General features: G+C 41.8%; 1 protein-coding gene across 1 annotated transcript in view; it reads left to right on the plus strand.

Annotated features, from left to right (window-relative positions):
• Positions 1–16,447, plus strand: part of PDIA5 (protein disulfide isomerase family A member 5) — a 188,806-nt gene that overhangs the window by 74,557 nt on the left and 97,802 nt on the right. The window contains exons 4-7 of the mRNA XM_066633209.1: positions 3,780–3,863; positions 5,304–5,349; positions 8,521–8,613; positions 15,580–15,640. Of these exons, the coding sequence (XP_066489306.1) occupies positions 3,780–3,863; positions 5,304–5,349; positions 8,521–8,613; positions 15,580–15,640 (284 nt within the window). The remainder of the gene's footprint in view (positions 1–3,779; positions 3,864–5,303; positions 5,350–8,520; positions 8,614–15,579; positions 15,641–16,447) is intronic.

Genomic DNA, 16,447 nt, shown 5'->3' on the forward strand with positions numbered 1-16,447 from the left:
TCTCTAGTGTAGTAGTGACCTCAGCATCCCAGTCTGGTTTCCACAGTGGGACTTCAGTGTATAGATACGTTACCCTGTGCCTTTTTGCCTGACTTGAGGCGAAGCATGTTTAGAGATGTGTATCCATCTTGTCCAGTTAGTATTCCTCTTCGGTCTCCCATTTTGGGCTGCTGCACTCATAATGCTCCTAGTTCATTAACCATGGGTAATGTTGTGGGTTGCCGGGCTGTGCTCATGAACTACCCTCCAGCATTTGCTTGGCACTAACCTTAAAAAAAAAAAAAAAGGAAAAAAAAAGGTTAAGATTTTATAACAGTTTTAAACCAGGGTTTTGAAGCTGCTGTTCATGAAGTTAATGCAAATGCAACCATTAAATGTGGTTAATTGGGGATGGGGGAATTTGTGCCAGGAAGGTAGCATGTGAACTTATGACTGATTTCATGCCCTATCTACACCAGTGATTCCCAGACTGTGAGCAGTGACTCCCTGGGGAGCCGTGGTATCCTTGCAAAAAACCTGCTACCCTATCAAATGTACAGGATTGTGGTGCTAATGGGGAGCCACATCCAGTGGCCCAATAGGTCAAGGGAGCTTTCGGTCAAAAGGTTTGGGAACCACTACCCTACACCAAGGCCCTGTGACTCTTTTGACTTTTTCTTAACATCCTTTAGTGTATTTCTTTAACCTTAGAAGTGCCGTTCACATCCTCTGTGTTCTAAAATATTTTCTTTAGAATAATGTTGTCTTCCAAAAATGTAGTTTCCATCTTTTTGAATTTTGCCTGGAACCTGTATCTTAGCCAGTTGCAATCCTTTCCCCCCCAAGGTAAACCCTCATAAGTCTTTTTGTGCTGCATTGGCCTCCAGAAAACGGTCAACATGTCATTTGGAAATTTATATCAGATGTAATAGAGAGGTTTAGTCCTTCTTTTTGATTTTCTTCTCTGTTCAGTTATACTGTTATCACTCTGATATCTCTCTATTTTACAATCTCACTTCATAATCTTCTAGTTTGCTTTCCTGTTCCTTAAGGCTTTCACAACTGTGCAAATATAAAGGCTTTTTGTTTCTGTTGCTACATGAGTGCAGGGCTTTTAACCTGTATGTCACTGCCATCTTATAACAGCTTTATGGTGTAACCTTGTTTCTCCTTCTGGTTTCTTCGCTCCATATACTTATTCAAATAACTTTGTAATGTCTCGGGGTACATTATGGTTTCTTGTACATGTTTTAATGACTTCATTGAAGTGCTTATATTCGCGAATAGTGTCAGGGCAGGTTGCTACCAAGAACACTTATATCAGTATAGGAATTTCTAGAAAATATCACAAAATTATTTAAAATATGTTTACCTAGTATTTCAGTATTTTTTGCATGTTATCTGCAAGGAGTAGAGGAGGACTGACTGAACCCCGGCCTGAGGGCTGGATCCAGGGTTCAGGCGAATCCTTCTTTCCCATGACTGGCACTTACAGTTCAGGCATGCCGTGGGACTTTGTCCCCAGATCGGGTCAGTGCTGCACTCCGGGCAGTCACGTCTTCATGGAAATCCGGGCGCAATGCCCACTGAGACCTTGCACCATAGACGCAACTGGCCAGAACGTTGCGTCGTCCTAATCTGGGGACATGAAGTCCCATGTTGTACCAGAACAGTAAGTGCTGGTCACACCAGGAACTGCAGTCCCAGTGCACAGCGGTCACAATTTTGAGCTCTAGAGGAACAGGAATGTTAAAAAGTGCAGTTGAATCTAACTGCAGTTCTATGCGTTCCCGCTTGTTACCTTGAAATTAAAGGAAACACGACACAATAGCATGAAACAAATTCTTGCTAGTCACATAGTCCTTTTCATAATGCTATGGTAGCTTTTCATTTTTCATCTTGCTGCTTCATCACTTTTGCTGGCAGTTCACTTTGTAACAAGTTTTGCAAAAAGTTAAAAATGTGCTTTGCAACTTTCACTGATTATATTTCATCCATTTTACTGTGACTTTTAGATGTTAATCTTATCTACTGTTCTGTTAACTGGGAAGCCCATTTCATATCATTGTATGTATTAATTACTGTACTTGGCATCTACACGTTACTGATGTGGGACAGTGTATCCAATTCAAAAGAGCAGTCTGACATTTGCCTTACACTGGATGGTCTTGAAGTCCTGGTGATTGGTCTGGGAAGAGAAGACATGCCACAGAATACAGTGGGTTAATGTGCAACAGGCTACTCATTTCCATCATCTGATACTTAGTAAGAATGGGATAGGGTTGCATTTTTCAGTGTTCTTAGCAACAGAATCATTAAGGACAGAACATACCAAGATCCAGGTCTACAGAGCTTGCGTCTTAAGTGCACTTCTGTACTGCAGTGAGTCCTGGACTCTTCGCACACGACAGGAGAGGAAGCTGAACGCTTTCCACATGCACTGCCTCCAACACATCCTCGGTATCACCTGGCAGGACAAAGTTCCAAACAACACAGTCCTGGAACAAACTGGAATCCTTAGCATGTATGCACTGCTGAAACAGAGACGACTGCATTGGTTTGGCCATGTCGTGAGAATGAACAATGGCCGAATCCCAAAGGATCTCCTCTATGGAGAACCTGTGCAGGGGAAAGCGCCCTATAGGTATACCACAGCTGCGATACAAGCATATCTGCAAGAGGGATCTGAAGGCCTTAGGATTGGACCTCAACGGATGGGAAACCTTGGCTTCTGAGCATCCCGCTTGGAGGCAGGCTGTGCAGCATGGCCTCTCCCAGTTTGAAGAGACACTTGGCCAACAGACTGAGGCAAGGAGGCAAAGAAGGAAGTTCTGTAGCCAGGGAGACAGACCAGGGACATACCACACTTGCTCCCAGTGTGGAAGGGATTGTGACTCCCGAATTGGCCTTTTCAGCCACACTAGACGCTGTTGCAGAACCACCATTTAGAGTGCGATACCATAGTCTTCAGAGACTGAAGGTTGCCAACAAGATTAAGGATCCTGGAAGTCATCAGCAGGTGCTATCATGACTGCACTAGCTATTCTAAAAGCAGCTTGATAAAGCCACCTGGTAGGAGATGCAAGTGGTAGGGGAAATGGGAGTAAAGTATGTGTTTGGAGTGCTTGCAGAGTAAAAATGTGGAATTTTGCCATAAAAATGTGATGGTGGCAATGTAATATTTTACATTATCTGTTCCTTGTACCAAGGCAAAATTGCTCAGTTTAACTTCAGATAATTGCAAACAAACCACAAAGTATTGTCTAATTTGGAGGTATGTTTTTCTGAGGTAATCAAAAATTGATCAGGTGGTCTCTGCAGTTTGGCACCTTCCTGGGGTAAAACTAATTTCCCATTAAAAATACTGTATAGTGGTATACAGTAATGTCTAAATTACCTAATGAATTATGTCAGTTATATTACTGTAATCACAATGCTATATTACTGTATCCAGTAGCCAAAATTCTTTTTTCGTGGCATAATTAACCATTAGTTTTACTATTTTAGTTAAATCTATCACATCATTGTGGCTAACTGCCATGGGAAGTGTGGTTGAAAAGTGTGGCTATAAGGGTAAACAGTCAAACTATCAGTTTTTAACCCACTTTTAATGGGATTTACCAGAGTGCTGAACTTTGACAGTTCCAGAGTGCTGTTATGATTGCTTGTGATTTAAGCTAAATGATTAGAAAATGCAAAGGAGCTGCTATGCCAGAGTTACCTGTACAGTATATGGTTAACTGTTGCCTGTACTTAATATTGCTTATTTTAAAATATCACTGTTCTTGTATCTTTTGCAGTGATTCAGAGAGCCGAAAACTATGCAAGAAGATGAAGGTTGACCCTAGTTCGAAAGAAAATGGGGTAGAATTATTACATTACAAGTAGGTGTACAAGTGTATTGAGTGTGGCTTTTAAGTATTTAAGCTATTGCAATACTCGGTGTAAAAACAGTTAGGGACAGAGTTTGTTTTGGGTTTGGTGGATTCTTGCTACATAACTTAGCTGCTAATAGACATTTTAGAATGAGATGTTAAGTCATGGGCAGACAACATCTTCATTGCCCATTGGGGCTATAATGAACTAGTGATCCATAGCTAATTTCTGTTGACACAGTTAAGTAATTTCAATGCCTTATGTCTTAAATGCTCGTTTAACTCTCCCACTGAAATAGGCAACTTTATAGTGCTGAACTTAGGCTGGATTGTGCCTATTAGGTTTGTGTATCCATTAGGTCTGTGCAAGTGTTATATGCTAGTTCTTACGTAGACCTGGCAGACATTGTTCTCACAGAGTATAGTATCAGTTCTGAGCCTTAGATTGTATAAGAGAGGGAACGGACTTGTGTGGTGCAGTGGTTCTCAAGCTTCTTTGACTGGCTGTTCCCTTGATCTGTTGGTCCATTGTCTGCAGCTCCCCATTAGGGCTACAATCCCATATGGCTCACAGTTTGGGAACCACTGGTGTAGTGACTGAGAGACTGAACTGTGAATTAGTGTATTTCTGGTTCTAGTCTTGTCTCTTTCCTGAACTATTTCTTCCTGACTGTGCTTTCCTGCTACTACTTACTCACCTTACAGGGTTATTTTAAGGCCAACCTCAAAATTAAGAATGTCAAGTGCTTTGCACACTTGGAAGGCACGATGCACTGTTATCATCACAATCATTATGTTTAAACAATCTCTCACACACACCTTTTCACTTCATTGGCTTTTAATATTTGTAGTTTGGGTTAATGTTGGTAACTAGAAATTAACCTTCTGCTGTCATCTGAGAGGGGGGTGGAAACATGCTCATTGTTTTTGAATTGGTTAGGATGTTTCCTTGAGCGGATGTATTTTGGGGTGGAAATTTCAGTTGCCCATAAAAACAAAACCTATTTCGAGTTAGCTTGGATGCATGTATGTTCCTTCATCATTCTTTTAAATGAGACAGCCTGTGCTAGCGCTGTCTAAATCACTTCCAGGTTGGTTTGCCAGCTCATTGACTTCAAGAGACTTTTGGTTTTAGCTCTTGAGGGACCAATATGCATAAATATAGTGGCCTTGTTGCAAATGGAAACTCCCCTGTGCATCTGCCACTCCCTAGATCTGGCTTGCGGTGGTAAATGCTCTCATTAAGGCTTTGTGGAAGTGATTGCTCATTAGAGACCTGTTCACTTGAAAAACTTGTTTTTGATAGTTGTGTTTTGCACAGTCCCTGAAAACATGGGGAAAGCTTCATTTATCCTGACCAGGAGAAAGAGTTGTGTGGTGTTTTTTCCCCCCCAATAGTGCTCTGAAAAGTAATTTTTTCTTCCTCCTCTCATAATCTTTTCTTGACAGGGATGGAGCATTTCACACTGAATACAATAGAGCCCTCACATTGAAGGTAAATTTAGAGGAGTGAGATCTTCTGGAGAAGGAGATGTGTTTGGATGTGAAGCAGATGTTAATGCTTGCAGCTTTATGTTGGGGTGGGAGGGAGGCGCTACATTTCACAAACAGATGTTTGGGCGACCTAAAGGTTTCCCTCTATTTTTGTTTCTTCTGCACATCTGCCAGCCAAACATCCTGAGAAGCTGTGTGTGATTAACTAGATTGACTCAATGTTAAATTGCGATATAAATTGTGAGCTTACGTGCAATCTGTTAACTAAGAGTGGAAACTTTTTTGATGAGGGTTTTTTTCTCCCCTGTAAGATCTCTTTTGTTTCAGCTGGTACCTAATAGCATTGGCCTGAAAATAGAGAAAATTATTTCCCCTTTTGTTTCATCTGCTATGAGATAAAATTGAATGAGAGGGGAAATAACCTTTTCCAGATCTGGTTAAAGTCATATCCTAACCTCACAAAGAGAGGTTTTGGTTAAAAATCTCTGATTTCCCCCCAGTTTTGCCTATTTTTTCCATTTGTTTTGGACTTTCTTATCACCTCCTGTGATGTATCCTGTGATGCCTCAGCATCGTGAAGGGGCTGCTGAGTCATTTGGTACATGTGAAATCATTTGGAAACAAGTTTACCCTACTTGTTAACCTATTTGCCCTTTCTTATTCTCCAACTGACCAGTAAACTGAGAACTTTATTCTGAGTCAGTTCATTGGATCATGGAGCCCACCTGATTCCCAAGACTGGGAAAGTAGAGGGCTGAGGTGCCCTAAGTATCCAATTCCACAGGTAAAACCTAGTTAGTATCCACAGGTTAAAAAGAGCTGGACCACACACATTTACCCTCATTTCTTATCCAGTGTGTAGGATGCATTGATGGGGGTTACTTCTCCTTTCTAACTTAGGTGTGGCTATAAAGACCAAGATCCTGGACTGGCAAGATACCTCTAATCAGGGAAATAGCCACGTTAGTGTGGTTTTATTTTCAGCTTGCCTTTTAATCTCTGAATTAGTCCTTTTCCCGTTATCCACCTAAACCCTTTGCTTTTCAGTGATTCCTCAAGTGTCTTAGTTTTCACTTTTGCTTTATTCTTTTTCGCTTTATTTTTATTATTATTCTTTTTCGCTGTATTCATTTAAAAAAATTATCCTAATGAAATATCCTTTATCTTTATGTTATAACCAGTCTGGTTTCAGTTTGTTGGGAGCTAGTTGCTCCATTGTACCAGACTTTTCCACTGACTGGCTTTAAAGCAGTCCCCAGGGATTTTGGGCTCTCTATTCCTCTCCCCCCCCCCCCCAGCAGCCTCCTTCTTCTGCTTTTCCCTGGGTTTTGGTGGTGGTAGCAATCTACCATTCAGGTTTATCTCCAGTTACATGATGGGATAGACTTGGAGTGGATGCCAAATGATGTACCTATGTGTCACTACATCAACCACAGATGCTGTAGGCACAGCATGGGTAAAATGGTGCCTTGCTTGCTTGCTTGCTGCCTTGTCCTAAAACTTTCCACAAAGCAAAAGGCGAAAAGGTTGCTGAAGATATTTCATGGGACAAGTGCATATCAGAGAACACCAGAAAATATACCTGGAAGAGAAGCCCTATTTTTGCAATTACTGCAGAAAAATCTTTGTTCACAAAAGTTGCCTTGCAAATCCTCAAAAGAAAGAACTCTCACTTTGTCCTTGAATGATTTTGTGAGGCATTTTAAGCTCCAGAAAAGCTTTAAAAGATCTGCACACACAAGGATTTATTCAGGTGACTTATTTGATGGTACTTTCAGTCTATATCAACTCCTCTAGAACTTCCCCCAATGCCTCTGCATGATTCTGTATTACATGTTTGGAGTGATAAAATAGGTTTTGTACAGGGTGAGAAGTGGAATTTGCTGCTACCATTTGTTTGGAAAGGGAGTGAAAGCAAAGATGGTCACTAGAGTATCAATTCAAGAGACTTGTTCAAATTATCGCCCTGTCTTTGAGAAAAGCAGAAAGACTGCAAAGAGTCAGTGATACAGTAGGCACACCATCACAAGGGTTTCCATGTTCCAGTTTATAGCCTCCCAATTTCAAACAACCAAGATAGTTGTTGGGAAGATATTTTTCCTTCATAACAGAAAAACAGATCCTTGAGTGGTAGTGGGAATTCTGTGGATGGCCCCCCTCCCTGGCCAATCTGTTTGATTACTTTTGCTGTTTTTTCTGGCCTTTTTTTGCCAAACAGTTAAGTGCTGCATGCATAGTATACAACCAGAAGAAGCTACACATAATAGTTACACATCCTTGCCCTGCCTCACCACCCATGATGCCCTTATCAGACTGTCTTCACAATCCAAGATCAAGAGTTGTTGTGGCCATTGTCCGTCTCCCTAAACTCTTAACTTACCTTGCAAACTTAGGACTGCAGATGCTTCATTTTTGTACTTTAGAAGTAATTTTTAAAGTGCATGGTTGGTGCTGAAATTCTAAAGAACAGAGCAATAGGCAACATGCTGCCACTCCTGCCTGAGAACATTTTGTGTTCTTTTGGATTGTTGTGAGGGAATCCAATTGAAGCTGTTTCTCAGGTGGAACACAGTGGTGGCACAAATCCTTGCCATGCAGTGACTTTTGGAAGAGGAAGATCGCATCTTTTAGAGCTTGAAAGCTTGACCCTCTCCACTTCTCCCTCTGAGAGGTACAGAGAAATAAATGCTGGATATCAAGTCTCTGCTCCTACAGAGGAAGCAGGCTGGTGTATGTGGCACTCTGAAGTAGCTGAATGAGTTTTCTTCCACTCAAGAGCACATTAATTATGAATCACGAAATGATTTTAACTTCCATAGTTTTCAATGGGGAGAAAATATATGAATATATTTTGACAAAGTGGGGATTAGTCAATTGAAATTCTTGAATGAAGTTTAACTTATTAAGGAACATTCCAGTTTCCAGTCTAGGAGCAGCCATAGTTCAGAAGTAGAATAAATGCTTTACATGTTCAGTTCCTCAGGTTCAATTCCTGTTCAAGGTTCACTGTGAGTTTTTAAAAAGTAGCAGAACTTTCTAATGTGCTGAGCACACAGAGAAGAACAACATATCCTGTGTTTAGAACAGGAAGGAGAAAGTGAACATTCTATAGGTGAGGCCTTGTTATTTTGTAGTTGTTAAAGCTTTTGTCTTCCTTTCTGCTTCTTTGCAGTCAATGGTGGCATTTCTAAAGGATCCAGAAGGAGCTCCATTGTGGGAAGAAGATCCTGAAGCCAAAGATATTGTCCATGTGGACAGTGAAAAGGTACTTCAGTTGAGATTGTAATAGTTCTATACAGCAGGCGTCTCTGATGAATTAAATAATAGCCACACCATGGACTACCCAAGCACTCTTATGCCTGAAAGACATAATGCTGGTCCCCAATACTTCAGTGGAATTTACTGCTAGGTAGGAATGGGCATCATTTCATGCATGGGACAGGAGAAAATCACATGCTAAAATTCTCCCTTTTGTTACAACTAAGGCTGTAGTTCTAATTCCTAGCAAGGAAGTCTTAACAAAGATAGCAAGGCTTACTTCTGACTAAGCATGCATGGGATTTGTTGAGAGTCTTGTCATAAGGTAGCCAAGCATGGAATGGGTGTACTAGGACCACACTTTTTCTGGACCACACTGTTTAAAACATTCTCTACCTAAGAATATTTTTGCAGATAGGAAAGCAGAATGTCAAGAAGAACTCACCCCAGTATTGTATTTCTATGTGTGTGGGGGGTGGGATGGGAGACCTACGTACATAGATTAGATTTATTGTTTTAAGTGCAAAAACAGAAACCTCTAGCTGAATATAGAGCTAAAATAAGGTTCTTTCACATCAGAAACCAACACTAACCAGTGATAACACAATTATCTGTGCTAAATGAAAAGGGAAGAATGCATCCTTAGGCATGTAATCCTAAGCATGTTTACTCAGAAGTAAATCCAATTAAATGTAAATAGGACTTTAAGACTGGTAATTGTGTACTAGAAGGGAAAAGGGGCAGACAGAAAGCAAGGTAAAATGACACAAAATGCTACATATGAGATGGAGAAATGACTGAAAGAAAAGAAGGTATTGCTCACTTGTAGCTCACTCTCTGGATGCAACTTTAACTTCCTCCCTGGTGCTTGTGTGTTGAGGGAGGGCAGAGAATAACATGCACAACGTTTTCAGTTTTAGCATGCTCTCTCTCTTCACCCATGTTTGGTTGGATCCCTGTGCCTTCCCCAGCTAATTGTGGTGCTGCTTTGGACTGGGCTATCACAGTAAGTTTTAAGGACTTCAGCAATTGGCTGCAGACTGCAGATGAGACAAAGGAAGCCCCTTCCTCAGCTAGCCTCCTCATTCCTCTCTCTTTGGCCTGCTTCATCATGCTGGGTTTCTAAGCAAGTCTGCAAAGTGTTTGGAGGAGAATCACCACGTTTGGAGGGAACACACATTGCCTGCATTTAGTTCTTTAACTGCTTGTTGTGGACATAGTCTAAACTAGTGGTTCCCAAATTGTGAATCGGGACCTATTGGTGGGTACCATAGCAGCCAAGCAGAGCCTCCAATGAAAACACATGTGATGGAAGAATTGGATAACTAATTGCCACAAGCCCTGCAGCTTTTCAAAAATCAGATAGCTGCTAACTGCCCTGCAAATAGCGCATGCAGTTTACAAGCATTTGTAAATATAGGGAAATAAATGTTGGAGCAGAATAATTTTTCCTGGTCATTATTGCATGTAAAATAAAAATATTATTTCTTTCTAGATTTTTAAAAAAAGTCTTGTAAACCCAGGTCGGTTCCAATAGCATGTCATTTAAAAACGTGGGTCCTGATGCTAACAAGTTTGGGAACCACTGATCTAAGCTCAGACCAACAGGAACACTGAAAGCTGCAATATACAGTGCATGCATGACAACACAACTCAGCCTACCCTCAGAAAAGAGATTGTGGGGGTGGATGAGTTGGAGATACTATACATCCAGTTTCTCTGCTTGTTTCCTTGATGGAAGCAGCAAGGAGAGGTAAAAGTGCCTTGTAGGCTAGTGGACAAACTAGGATTGCTGCTGTTGTCAGGTGTAGTTTGGATGAACAGCTTCTGGCCAGGAGGAGGAAAAGGGTCTGGGAGCCATCAGTGGACAGGATGGACAGCACAGAGAGAGCCTGCTGCAAGATGAGCAGATATGTGTTTCCAGCTTCTTTTCCCACAAGGGAAACGGGACAAAACTTTCTGTGAGTGTGTAGTCTCTTCCTTTGAACAGCATTGATCATTCAAATGGTGAATCTTTGGAAGATGGAAGTGCACTAGGGCAGGACATGATTATTATTATTTTTTGTTAAATAAGCATCTATGGTGGTTTGGACCCAAAGATGTGCAGTGAAGTCTTTGTCTTCTTCCTTTTGATAACAGATCCCCATGCTATATTATACACTTTTTTCAAACTGCTTGTGGATTTACTGCTCAAAGGAAAGCAGTCAGCAGATTTCAGTGGGCATATCCAAGCACATCTTTGGATCCCAGTCAAGGTCTGGATCTATTCTGGACCCCAAGAACTGGATTAACCCATAGAGCAGTGATTCCCAAACTGCTATAAGGAAGTTGGGAACCCTGTAAGTATTGGCAGGGACAGGGGGGCCACTGCTGTGGCATCACAGCAATCACAATGCTACCTTAATCAAGGGGTATGGTATCTGGGGAGGCAGCTCCAGCCATCTTGAGGGTGCATGATCTCCTCTGCGGGCCTCCCTACTGCCCCAAACAGCTCCTATCTCCGAATGCAATCCACTTCCGAAGATAGAAGCTATTTGGAGCAGTGGGGAGGCCCGCAGGGGAGACTGCAGGGCCCTCACATCCTTAGGTTGGCCGAAGCTGCTCCCAAGGTACCTTACTAAACCTCCTGGTCTCAGCAGCACCATGATCCCTGCGGTGTTGTCACCACTGTCAGTGCTTGGCCACTCCCTTAAGGGGGAATGGCCTGCCTCTACTCCCCCTGGTGACCTACCAGTTTGGAACCACTGCCATAGAGAAGTGCACTGAGACTGCACTACCAGGTGAGTTTGCCCTACATATGCCTAGTGTGGGTTTTATTGTATTTAAGGCAGCTTATGGAAACCACAAATGAAATTTACTTGGCACAAAATGAGTGTCTTGTACTAGTTGGCTTAGATTACAACCTAAGTAGAAAGAAAGACAAAACTGATTCTTGAAATACCCACATTCCTTTCTGTCTAAAACCCTCGGAGAATTGTAATCTGAAATGACATGGCAAAAACTTCAGCCAGAGAACAAGAAAGGCTTTACTGGTTTTAAATCTGAACCATTGCTGGATGCTTGAGACATAAGGAGGTCTTCCAAGTTCAGGAACACTGTAAAAACAGTGTAAAATGATGGTAAGTGATGTGTTGGAAGTCTTAAGATAAATGAAAGGTATAGCAGGTAAAGTGCCTGAGGTTTCCCATTCAGCTAGGGCAACCTGAAACCATGACAGAATTTTCTTAAACACCATATCATTTCTATTTAATCCATAACTACTAAGAATTGTATTAAATTATACTACTCTTTCCCTCCCCCCTCCAACTCAGCCTTGTTTTTCTATTCGCTGCCCTTTCTCTGGTAAAGGAGTATTACCAGTTGTATTTTTTCTACTACATTGATTTTAAATTTTAATTGATTGGTCTGCTGGTATTTTGAGGAATATGAAAGAATATGAAATTCCGTTGCTTCTCATTTGTTCTGGTGTTAGGAGGAGTCATTTTGGCATTCACTTTTTATAAGAAGATTAATTTTTAATGCTCACCTTTCTCTTCTCCATTACAAGCTATCTGGAGGTCATTTTCAATTTAACATTTTTATCTTGCTTTTCTTTTCACGCTGATTCTGAAAAATACACTCTTGTGGTCTCTTGTTGCACTACATTGGTTTCTGTTGAAAGGAAGCAAGTGAGCCTTTTCTTACTATTGAATTCCATCCTTAATGAGAATGGAGTGAATGTTTTATTGAGGAAAACAGCCCTAAAAACATGAGTTAGCCAAAGACCAAAAGTTCTGTGTGCCCTAATAATGCATGCCTATTTAACACAGCTGTTTGGCAGTCCTTGGAGATATGTGGTGTTTGACCTCTTGTCATGTTCACATTTATTTTGCCTTTAGCAAATCTTAAGAATTCTAAGTTTTCTAACTTTATTGTACAGGAAATTTGGTAGTTAGAACTGAGACTGTATTTAAATGGCCCACAGCAATATGCTTTCTTGGATATAAAACTGAAATGAGGGGAGGGGAGAAATGGGCAATAAGAACTTGAGGCATGAGAAGCAGACCCTTAAATAACATGTAGTAAACAAATAATAATTGTAATGACAAAAATTATGTTATAATATGATTAGAATCACAATGCAGTGCTAATATACAAAAAACAGTGCAAGAGACAAAAAACGCTGAAAATACAGATGTTAGAGTGTACAGATGTTAGAGTGTACTCTTTATAGCCTTCATAGATCTCACAAAGGCTTTCGACCTGGTCAGCAGAGACGGCCTCTTCAAGATTCTCCCCAAGATTGGATGTCCACCCAGGCTCCTCAGCATCATCAGATCTTTCCACAAGGACATGAAGGGCACTGTTGTCTTCGATGGCTCCACATCAGACCCTTTTGACATCCGAAGCGGAGTGAAGCAGGGCTGTGTTCTTGCACCAACCTTGTTTGGGATTTTCTTCGCTGTCCTGCTGAAGCAGGCCTTTGGAACTGCAACAGAAGGCATCTATCTCCGGACCAGATCAGACGGAAAGCTCTTCAACCTCTCCAGACTGAGAGCAAAATCCAAAGTCCAGCTGAAATGTCTGCGTGACTTCCTCTTTGCCGACGATGCAGCTGTCACTACCCACTCTGCCAAAGATCTCCAGCAGCTCATGGATCGTTTTAGCAAGGCCTGCCAAGATTTTGGACTGACAATCAGCCTGAAGAAAACACAGGTCATGGTTCAGGATGTGGACTCACCTCCCTGCATTACAATCTCTGAGCATGAACTGGAGGTTGTCCATGACTTTGTGTACCTTGGCTCAACGATCTCCGACACTCATTCTCTCGATACCGAGCTAAACAAGCGCATCGGTAAAGCAGCTACCACGTTTTCCAGACTCACAAAGAGAGTCTGGTCCAACAAGAAGCTGACGGAACATACCAAGATCCAGGTCTACAGAGCTTGCGTCCTGAGTACACTTCTGTACTGCAGCGAGTCATGGACTCTTCACTCACAACAGGAGAGGAAACTGAGCGCTTTCCACATGCGCTGCCTCCGACGCATCCTCGGCATCACCTGGCAGGACAAAGTTCCAAACAACACAGTCCTGGAACGTGCTGGAATCCCTAGCATGTATTCACTGCTGAAACAGAGACGCCTGCGTTGGCTTGGTCATGTCGTGAGAATGGATGATGGCCGGATCCCAAAGGATCTCCTCTATGGAGAACTCGTGCAAGGAAAGCGCCCTACAGGCAGACCACAGCTGCGATACAAGGACATCTGCAAGAGGGATCTGAAGGCCTTAGGGATGGACCTCAACAAGTGGGAAACCCTGGCCTCTGAGCGGCCCGCTTGGAGGCAGGCTGTGCAGCATGGCCTTTCCCAGTTTGAAGAGACACTTTGCCAACAGTCTGAGGCTAAGAGGCAAAGAAGGAAGGCCCATAGCCAGGGAGACAGACCAGGGACAGACTGCACTTGCTCCCGGTGTGGAAGGGATTGTCACTCCCGGATTGGCCTTTTCAGCCACACTAGACGCTGTGCCAGAACCACCATTCAGAGCGCGATACCATAGTCTTTCGAGACTGAAGGTTGCCAATACAGAGTGTACAAAGTTCTGTAAATCCACCTATATACCAGTGATACATTTTTGACTAAATTACAAAGTAAGGCCAGTCCATTAAGCCATTTTAGATTCTCCATTTTCCTGGGATCATATCAGCAGGGGGAAAAACCTATTTGCACTATTTGTAAGTCAGTGACCATATTACACATATGCTGAGTTTTCATCATTAACTACAAAATGGTGAACTTCTTCTGATTTGCCCCGTACTGTCTGAGAGCAACCCTGTGGTAGTTTGAAAAGATGGGCCAAGCCACCAGTATCCACTTTTTACCAGTCTCATTGAAAAACTGGGTTTAAACTGGGGCAGTAGTTCTTGCTGTCACCACCCAGAAGTAGACAGAAGGAGGCTACTTTGAGGGGGAAGTATATCCTTCCCAAGTTAGCAGAGTGCCCCAAAATCCCCTTAAAAGATAGTTTGTAGCAAAGATTGCTGACATGGGAAAATGGTGCAGCCAGCTTCAAAGACCATGCAGGTTAAAAGTATCATGATAATATAGTTTAAAAGAATCAAAACAAGGGGTAAAATTAAAAAGCAAGAATAAGAAACTTGAGGAATCATCAAAAAGCAAAGAAAGGTTTAAGTGACTGAGGGCCCAATCCTATCCAATGTTCCAGCATTGGCGCAGCTGCAATGCAGCCCCAAGGTAAAGAAACAAATGTTCCCATACCTTGAGCCCACCACAGAACACAGTGCATGCCTCATTGTCACTGCTGCACTGGCACTGGAAAATTGGATAGGATTGGGCCCTGAGTTGGGCGCAAAATAGCATGGTGGTTAAAAAGCAAACTGAAAACAAAACTAGCTATTAATGTGACTTATCTGGGTATTTTCCCTATGCTATGTACTTGTGCTTGTCCAGATTTGTGACCATGGCCACAACTTGTGTGAATTACAAGCTGATTACAGGTGCATTGCAAAAAATTTTCCTGAAGAGCCAGTAATTCTAGGCAATTAAACCCAGATACTGTAGCTGGTTATCAGAATTGCTTAGTGTTGGTGTTGGAAATCCTTGGTAATAAACTTGTTAAACATGAGCAATGGCTTTTAGGTATATTCTGCTCTTCGTAGTAGGTGGGTTAGTAATCTGCTGCCCCAGTTAATCCAAAAGAAATACTAGCAGATAAGACTTGTATCTGAGCTCTAGTTCAATAGTGGTGCCAACTTCCTCTCTGTGAAAGCTATATATTGCAGGAACCAGATTTTTGCAACTGCAATGTTGATACCGATGGTTAACCACTCAGGCAAACTTCCACAGTATCTTAAAGGAATCCTGAATGACCTGGAATATATTCTACAGGCTTTGGGATTTGTCATGAAATTTGAGTTGTATCGTTGTCCTAAAAGTAAGGTTGTGATGATAACATGTTTTTCTCTTCGGGCTTGAAGGAACTTAAAAGGCTTCTGAAGAAGGAAGATAGGCCTCTGCTGCTGATGTTCTATGCCCCTTGTAAGTATTGTAATATGCAAGATGTCAAACTTTCATCTTTCATTGACAGTTCTTCCCACTAGAACAATTGTCATGGAACCGTTGTTAAATTAGACCTGTTGTGCATCAGGAATCACCATCCTGTGTGCATTGGCATCTGTTAATGGTTTTTTGCACATACTATTCTTCCTTGCTCAGTTTTCATTCCAGACTTCATCACAAACACTACCAGCATAACACACAAATATATCAGTTATGTATCTGCTTTTTCTAGGGGCACTCTACTTAAATTTTTGAAAGAGAAAAGCACTCAGATATGCTTTCAGTTTTAGTGTGTGTTTGCACTAGATCAGTAGTTTTCAAATCATGTTTTTAGAAAGCTTGAAGGTCTAAAGTTTTCCAGAAGACTTTTTCCATTTGTTGCAGACAGTGCATGTCACAGGCAAATAAATATGGAATAAGCAACTTGATATACTATGAATTGTATACTATGATATACTATGATATAGTGTACTATATACTATGATATACTACTATGAATTGGACTGACCACACAAAAAAATGCACTATTCAACCGGTCTAAAAGTCTGCAGGCTGCCAGGCAAGGTCAGGGCAAGCTGGTCAGATAGCAGGATCTTGGAAAGTTCCTGGTGATAAAAGGAGGAATCGCATCCTACCTCTCCAGTGAAGTTGAAAGGCATATGGGGACTTTGGTCTGGCTTGAGGTCTGCACTGTGCTGGTACTGAATGGCCTTGAGTTGTGCTTCTGCAGATGACCAAATACCCTGGGCAGATTATGCCATTTTTTCATCAGTTTGTCTTCTGTTC

This window comes from Tiliqua scincoides, chromosome 1 (assembly GCF_035046505.1).
Source record: "Tiliqua scincoides isolate rTilSci1 chromosome 1, rTilSci1.hap2, whole genome shotgun sequence".
Lineage (NCBI taxonomy): Eukaryota > Metazoa > Chordata > Lepidosauria > Squamata > Scincidae > Tiliqua > Tiliqua scincoides.